General features: G+C 41.5%; 1 protein-coding gene across 1 annotated transcript in view; it reads left to right on the plus strand.

Moving 5' to 3' along the window:
• The window catches only part of LOC138777129 (follistatin-related protein 4-like), a 42,366-nt gene extending 35,190 nt beyond the window's left edge, over window positions 1-7,176 (plus strand). The window contains exons 9-10 of the mRNA XM_069956239.1: window positions 4,134-4,243; window positions 6,314-7,176. Of these exons, the coding sequence (XP_069812340.1) occupies window positions 4,134-4,243; window positions 6,314-7,016 (813 nt within the window). The 3' untranslated portion in view covers window positions 7,017-7,176. The remainder of the gene's footprint in view (window positions 1-4,133; window positions 4,244-6,313) is intronic.
• The last annotated feature ends 1,956 nt before the right edge of the window (window positions 7,177-9,132 follow it).

Raw genomic sequence — 9,132 nt, forward strand, 5'->3', positions numbered from 1 at the left:
AAAACAAGGAAGCAGGAAGCAGGAAGTGTTCTGGGCGGGAAAAGCGCTTTCCCATGATGCCCAAAACACATCCAATCAGCAGGGATCTTGCACTAGCCCACCCCCTGTGTGACGTCGGTATTGCTTTAAGAGGAGCGGTCACATGACTGCACCACGCAGTGTGTAGAGAGAGAGAGAGAGAGAGAGAGAGAGAGAGAGGAAGCAAGCTGCTGGTGCTGCTGCTGCTATTGTGTACTACATACTACTGAGAAGATATTGTGGGAAAGGAAAGGAAAGATTAGGAAAGCGGAGAGGAAAAACATCTAGTGATTGAGAGAGAAATATAGAGAGGGTGAAAGGTAGATAGATTAGGCATATGACAGCAAAGGGTGCACGGAACCAAAACTTGCTGTACAGATATACAAGTCCTATACTTCTATACTTATCCTGAGAGACAAAAATACCTGGTGCAGGTGTATAGCATTATATCTTTTAAAAAGTTCTATATATACTGCATATAGAAAATTTCTATACTTGGATGTGATATACACACTATCAATCAGAAGGGTCCAAGTATAAAAATTATATATATATATATATATATATATATATATATATATATATATATACACTATCAATCAGAAGGGTCCGTCTTATCCTGAGAGACAAAAATACCTTTGTCTCTCAGGATAAGATGGATGTTATATACACACTATCAATCAGAAGGGTCCAAGTATAGAAATTGTCTATGTATGTATATATATATATATATATATATATATATATATATATATATATATATACATATATAGCACTTTTTAAAAGATATAATGCTATACACCTGCACCAGGTATTTTTGTCTCTCAGGATAAGACGGATGTGATATACACACTATCAATCAGAAGGGTTTAAGTATAGAAATTGTGTATATATATATATATATATATATATATATATATGTATAAATATATATATATATACAGCCCTTTTTTTAAGAATTTCTATACTTAGACCCTTCTGATTGATAGTGTGTATATCACATCCATCTTATCCTGAGAGACAAAAATACCTGGTGCAGGTGTATAGCATAAAAGTCTTAAAAAAGTGCTATACATATAGACAATTTCTATACTCGGACCCTTCTGGTAGTGTGTATATCACATCTGTCTTATCCTGAGAGACAACAATACCTGGTGCAGCAGTATAGCATAAAAGTCTTTAAAAAAGTGCTATATATATATATATATATATATATATATATATATATATATATAGACAATTTCTATACTTGTCCTATATATTACAAGTCCTATATATTTACAAGTTCTATAGATTACAGAAAATACTGTTCTCATCTACCAAGTGTAGAAATCAGAATTTGAATATAAAGCCATGGCACAGCGGCAGCAGGAAACCTCACAAAGCGTTTCAGGCAGAGGGCAGGGCAGAGAGTCTGGCTCAAGGGGCATAAGAGGAAGTAGCACAGGAAGAGGGTCCAGTGGCAGGCCTGAGCTTCCTTTGTCACACCAGGGTCGTGTCCACACGTCTAATTCCACAGTCCTGGAGTGGCTGGCTCACACTTCGACGTCCACAAGGATGAGTAGTGAGACAGTCAGCCAGGCATCTGTGGGTACCTCGGACACGACCCTGACTTGGCAAGGGCACGCAGCAATTCCCCCACGTCCTCCATCTCTCATCCTCAGCAACATCCCGCTAACTTTTGACCCGCCGCCTGCAAGGGAACTGTTGGCGTCTATGAGCAGCCAACTGCTCTTTGATGACGATGAGCACGTGGAGGAAGAGACAGGGGACAATCAAGTGCAGGGCATAGCTGTGTCGGAGGCGATATCAGAGCAGGCCCATGTTAGGCCTGACAGGAGAGCAGTAGGCAGTAGACGAGAGAGGGCTGGGCGGGAGCCTGATGAGGATGATAGCATCATTCTGGAACAGGATGATGCTACATCGAATGTTACATGGGATCCATGGCAAGATTTGGCTTATTCAAAGGATTCGTCAACCGGGAATCCGTCCGCCAGCAGGCCCGCCACAACTAAAAAGCAGACAGGCAGCAGTAGTCAACTAACAAGTCGGAAGTGTAGCCGGGACAAGGAGATGACCACTGGGGAACCCTCCTCCACTGCAGGTCCTAGCATCGGCAGCGCCTGCCCGACTGGCCTGCCCTGACCTGAATCCGACTGAGCACATCTGGGACATCATGTCCCATCCACCAATGTCACATTGCACCACAGACTGTCCAGGTGTTGGCAGATGCTTTCTTCCAGGTCTGGAAGGAAATCCCTAAGGAGACCATGTTCAAACTCATTGGAAGCATGCCCAGGCATTGTAGGGAGGTCATACAGGCACATGAAACACAAAATACTGAGCTCATTTTGACTTGTTTTAAGAACATTGCATCAAAGTTGGATCAGCCTGTAGTGTGCTTTTCCACTTTAATTTTGTGTGTGACTCCAAATCCAGGGCTCCATTGGTTAATATTTCATTCATTCAGCTCTAGGATGTGCTATTTCAGTGTTCCCTTTATTTTTTTGAGCAGTGTATATTCACCTAAAAATAGGCACAAAGCCCATAAGTGTCCCCCATTTTCGGAAGCTCTTACTTTGATAGCCTATCATCGGGATAGGCCATCAATATCTGAGCAACAGGATGCCAACATGAAGCAAAAACCAAAGTAGCAGCACAGGATATCAGTCATACTTAGGGTCCTTTTGAACAATAAATTAGCGCTTGGTTACTGAGCCTATTACTTGGCTCGATAATTGTTTAGCAAGGGCTTCTCAGGCATTGTTAGCTAAGTCCATGCAGCCCTTGCCTAACTGGCATGCATTACCTCTCCACACTCCCAGTGTTCTTCTACCTGCTGCTTGCTTCCCAGAGCTGCCACTGTAGCTTCAGAGCGGTGTCTGAACTGAGAGGTCACTTAGCCAATCACTGGCTGGAGAGTCGTGGCCAGTGATTGGCTGATAGGGCTGTCAGTTCAGAGACCAGCTTTAAAGCTACAGTGGTGGCTCCCAGAAGAGAGCATAGGGCAGAAGAGAGGAGCATGGAAAGGTAATGTATACAGTTGTTGTTTTTTTTTTACACAATCTTCAGCTAGCAATTTTAGATAAGGACCAAAAGACACAATGAAACAATCATTGTCTCTCATGCGTGAGTGATAATCGCCACAATCAGCCTGATTCAGCTGATTATCACTCCATATCATAGGGCCCTTAGAGTGCACACCTCACTAGGCCCCATCCTAGGTCAAAGTATATCAAATGTAATTAAAGGCAGCACTGTGTTTTCAATCTAAGTAACCTTTACTTACAATGTGCAACGTTTTGATATGAGCCATTTTTACTGCTTGACAAAAGTTTATACTAAAGTATGGTGTGAAAAGGCTTTTTGGACTGCCTTGGATTTCATTTTACAGGATGCCAATACCTGGCACCACTGCCAATAAGCTGTTTAGCAAAGCTAGTCTCTGGAAACAAACACAATAAACAGGGCCGGCAGCGTCTCTGTTCATCAAAGGGGTTATCCAGCATTGGGAAAGCATGGCCACTTTCTTCCAGAGACAACATGACTCTTTTCTCCAGTTCAATTGTGGTTTGCACTCAAGCTCTATTCACTTCAATGGAACTGAGTTGCAAAACCCCACTCAAACATGAGTTGCTGTCTCCATAAAAAAAAGTGGCTATGTTTTTCTTACACTGGATCACCCCTTTAAAGTAAATATAATCTGAGCTACAGTAACACAGCACAGCCACTACACAATGAACTAAACTTTTGCTTAACTACAATTGCAATCATGTCTAGAAAGCCAAAGCTGTCGCTGAAAATTGTTCATCATTGTCAATCCCAGAAAACCACTTTAAAAGCACTAATGATAATAATTAATAATAATATTTATTTGTACAGCCTCAACAGATTCCGCAGTGCACAAAAAAAAAAAAAAAAAAAGAAGCAAATAAACATTTCTAAAAGAATGCATATAAGGGGTGTTAGGTCACTACCTTTATATGCCAATTTACCTAGAAAAATTCAAACATTCTTTTTTTTTTTTTTTTTCAAACAGATTGTATTCAAAAATATTCTCTATTTTTTTGTTTTATAATGTTTATTCACATGTGTTCCGATATTTTCTATTTCAGGTGATATCTGAAGCAAGTACAGGACAAAGTCAGCACGTTACCCACACAGATTTTAAGGACGTGGATGATTTGTTTATTCCTCCAACAAATCTTATTATTAACCACATTCGGTAAGGAGTAGATAGATCTACAGTATACTATGACTTGCTACATAACTACAGTATAATTGATTTGTATCCAATAACACAGTAATAAATGTTGAGACAAATGGTGTGCAGAAGTCTGTTCCCATGCCCAGCAAACATTATATAGATTCTGGGAATTTCAAATTTTTATTCACCAAGCGTGTGATGTTCTGGACACTTTATTAGCCTTTATTATACCAATAGTTGTGGGATAAAGCTGGTAGGTACATAAGTAGAAATGCAAAAAATTCAACTGACTTAAGAAACCAGTGGAAGCACCAACATTAAAATGTTAATATGTTAAAGGTTTTGATCCTTCCATTCTTTGCTATTTTTTACATTATTATTCGGAGAAGAACCGGTTAACACAATTTCTGCCTGTGAACAGAAACAATTATGAACGTTATTTATGGACTGTCCATATATTGATTGCATCTGTTTTACAGAGAAGAATTGTCATGTGCACTATGAAGCTTTACATGCATAAGGGCTTAAAGAGGCACTATCAGCAGGTTCTTCCCAGAGAACCTGCTGACATGCCGCTGTAGCTGCATCCCTCAGTACATTGCCATAAGTTACACTTCTGTCCTCCCCTGCATTGTTTCTAAAAACGCTAAATGCTCTTATGCAAATTACTAGCATAAGAGCATTTAGGGCGTTGCTCTGGACCAGAGAGCATCGCCCCGCCCCCTCCCATCCCGCCCACTATGCATATTCATAACTGCATAGTGGGCTCTGTACAGGATGGCTGTGTAGGGAAGCAGACCCATCGGAGACGGGCTGCTTCCTGCACATGCGCAATTCCCCGGGCTGCCGCCGATCCTCCTGATGGTCACTCAAGACATGCGTATAAGATAGACTTATACTTATGTCTTAAGGGACTTCCTGGAGGAATCGCGCATGTGTGGGAAGCAGCCTGTCTCCGATGGGCCTGCTTCCCTGCGCAGCTGTCCTGTACAGAGCCCGCTATGCAGTTATAAATATGCATAGTGGGCGGGAAGGGAGGAGGCGGGGTGAGCGGGCCACAGCGATGCTCTCTGGCCCTGAGCAACGCCTAAATGCTCTTATGCTAGTAATTTGCATAAGAGCATTTAGCGTAGAAAAATGCGGGGGAGGACAGAGGTATAACTTATCGCAATATACTACTAAGGGATGCAGCTAAAGCGGCAAATCAGCAGGTCATCTGGGAACCTGCTGCTTTAAGTATACATGAAGAGTTGGACTTAAAGGGGTTTTCCTAGCAGCCGAAGAGCCAGTTCGACACAGCTGCATCTTTTCTCACCTCCTGGTTTGGCAGGGGGAGGGGGGGGGGGTGAGGACTCTATGCAGTGATGCTGAGCTGAATTAGCTCCCCCCCCAGGTTAAACATGTCTGCAGGGAAACTCCAGGCCCTGGAGACAGTGGAGGGGAGCGAAAATGCATACTTACCACTCCCAAGGATTTCGGCCACTTGAGTGATGTCACAACCCAGCCGCGACTCTAAGAGTTGAGAGCAGCGGTTAGGAACCTGTCAAGAGCTGTCAACTGTATGGAGGGGGAAAAAGGCCAAACTGCAAATCACTACAAAGCATTAGCAAATCGTGCTTTCTTTTGTATTCTCGATCACCTAACAAAAGTTTATCATTGAATTTATCAGTGGTTTTAATGTAGGTTTTTGTGAAAAAATGAAAAAAGTGTTTTGAGCAATTGTTACTCAATTTTCTGTTTTTTACTTAAAAATTGAGAGCATTGCGCAAAAAATTACAACATTTTTCTGGTTAAAAACATTGATAAAATCTCCTCTTTTTGTTCACAGGCTCATCAAGCCGCCAGACTTTCAGAGCTGCTCAGCTCCCTGTCAATCCTCTCAGGAAGCCAGGAAAAGCTGGATCCAATCCTCAGAAATTTCTCCCAGTTTCCCAGGATTGGATCCAACCTTCCCTGGAATTCTGAGAAGAGTGGCAGAAAGTGAACCAGCATTGAAAGGCTTTTGGGGAATGGTCTGCAAAAACATGTACTATTTAATATAAAAGCGTGTAAAACCCTTATCAAAAACAAATGTTTTCCCTTTTTCAGATTTGGCTTCATTTTCAATAAATCCAGGCCTGCAGTTCATAAAATTGACCTTGAAACTGTTACTCAAGTAAAGACCATGCACTTCAAAAACTCAAGCTGTATCCCGAAGAACATGGCTTATTCTCATCTTGGTGGCTATTATTTTGTAGAATGCAAAGCAAACAATTCATTAACAGCATTACCTCAGGTAATAATTGATAGTGTTACAGACACAGTCATTGGCCCAAATGGTGATATAACTGGGACACCATACATTTCTTCAGATGGACGTTATTTGGTCAGCACAGATGAATTCAATGGCCGAATCAGAGTCCAAACAATTACTTTCCAAGGTGAAATTAAATTGATTTATGACCTACAAACAAACTTACAAATATCTGATGTGACTTTTCAATCATCTTTCACGGAGAGCAATCAGTATTATATCTATGCTGCATCACATCTACAAACTGATGTTCTCTTTTTAGAACTGTCCTCAGGAAGGGTGGACATGATGAAGAATCTAAAAGACCCAGTAGCACAAAAAGAGTGGCCCTGGAATGAGAAAAATAGAATAATAAAAGACAGTGGCCTATTTGGACAGTATATTTTATCACCAGCTGAAGATTCTCTGTTTCTAATCAATGGGAGGCAAAGCATTCTACATTGCGAGGTCTCAGGAATCAGACAAGGAAACACAGTGGTTTGGGTTGGAGAAGTATGAAACAACAAGTCATCAAGCCTCTATGAAATGACTAGCAATCGGACCTTTCTGCTTTCATTGGGAGCAGCAAACCTGTATTTTTACACTGAAGAAATATCCTGTATAAGCTTCATGGTGCAACACTGGTGTACAGCTTGCAAGTTTTATAGTAACTTCTAATAGGAGGATGTTTTTTAGTATTATTTTAAAGTATTTATTTTGCCTTTGGTTGTTTTCAAAAAAATAAAAAATAAACTATATCACATACACAACTATTTTGAATAATGGGTTTAACACTTATTGTAGCATTACTCTGTAGAACAGATCAATGTATTAGTAAAATGTTTCCTTTGAATTATACATATATCATGAATATGTATTGGGATTAAAGAGGCAGTGTTAGGACATTTCCACTTACACATCAGTCGGCAAATATTAATGGTGCATTACATTAAAGCGAACGTACCATCATGTATATCGCTTTAAGATTTTTACATGAATAGACCGGCGCCGGTGCTACGCCTCCAGTGTGATGAAACCCCCTTTCATGTGTGATGCAGCTCCATTACAATCAATGGAGCCGTGTCAGAGAGATGAGGGATTTTATTACACTGGGGGGGTAGCGGGCCCGCCTACAGTGCTTTAGGGCAGGCCAATGCACGAGAACCGGGCTGCAGTTCAAAAAAAATGACTGCGGCACCAGCATCCCCGCACCGGTGCCGGTCTATTCATGTAAAAATCTTAAAGCGATGTACCTAATGGTAAGTTCACATTAAAGTAACACTGTCACCCTCTTTTTGCATTCTGACTTCTCTACACAGGTGTAATGGGTAAATTTTGTAGTTTTCATACCTTATTTTATATCATATGTCATGGTGCTTGTTCCAGTAAAAAGTGATCTTTTATCATCTGCAGATTGTGCTACCTGGGCGTAGCTTTGTGGCCTCATCACCACCCAGCCCTGATCACAGCACCACCATAGCTCCGTCCCTCCATGACGGCAATGGCGCATAGGCCTAGACCTTTAGGCCATCCAGTTCCAATGGCTGCTGAAGGGGGTGGGGCCTATGTGCTGATGATGTCACAGAGGGGGAGGTGCTACGGTGGCAATGTGGGCAGGGCTCAGTGGCGCTGCACCCGTAGAGCCCCGCCCAGGTGGCACAATCCGCAGATGACAAAAGATCACTTTTTACTGGAACAAGCACCATGACGTATAATATAAAATAAGCTATGAAAACTACAAAATTTACCCATTACACCTGTGTAGAGAAGTCAGAATGCAAAAAGGGGGCGACAGTGTCCCTTCAAAGATGCAGAGCACCAAAGTTCAGTCAAGAGTTACACATGATAGTAAACACTGCTTTAGTCATTTAATTTCTTTTATACCCCTGTGCTACTTTTACTTTTTTTTTTTCTTTTTTTTTTGCTAAATGAAAATACATAAACTTATGCAAAGAACTAATGTTCCTTTAAATATTAAAACTTTTGTCCAGTGGCAACAGGAAAAATGTGTGAGTCACATGTATAACTACAGTATAAAAAAGTGAAGCTGTTACCTCCAGCCACTAGTCAGAGTCTGCCTTACGTTTTTAATCTGCTATTGAAAAAAATGAAAGCATAAATCTGATTAGATGAAAGGGACAAAGCCTTCACTTTTGTATGTACTGTTTTTTATACATATGAATTGCTATCAGAAGGAACTTTTTTTGTCTACACATTACTTGTGATTGATTATCTATTACTGTACTGTATATTAATAACTCACTTTTAAAGCAAACCTGTAGCCAAACAATTGTGGTAGTACGAGGAAATGTTCTTAAAGGGGTTGTCCGGCGCTAAAAAATTATTCACAGAATAACACACATTACAAAGTTATACAACTTTGTAATGTGTGTTATGTCTGTGAATGGCCCCCTTCCCCGTGTCCCACCACCCCCACCCGTGTACCCGGTAGTGTGGTGCGCTATACTCACATGTCACGTGCCGACCACGGTCTCCGATCCTCAGCAGTGACGTCTTCTTCGGGCGGACGGCGGATCTTCCCGAGTGCCGGCCGCCCTCTGCAGCGTCATCCGAAGCTCAGCCGCGATTGGCTGAGCATAACTGTGCTCAGCCAATCGCAGCTGAGCAGCTGATG

Source organism: Dendropsophus ebraccatus, unplaced genomic scaffold, assembly GCF_027789765.1.
Source record: "Dendropsophus ebraccatus isolate aDenEbr1 unplaced genomic scaffold, aDenEbr1.pat pat_scaffold_509_ctg1, whole genome shotgun sequence".
Classification (NCBI taxonomy): domain Eukaryota; kingdom Metazoa; phylum Chordata; class Amphibia; order Anura; family Hylidae; genus Dendropsophus; species Dendropsophus ebraccatus.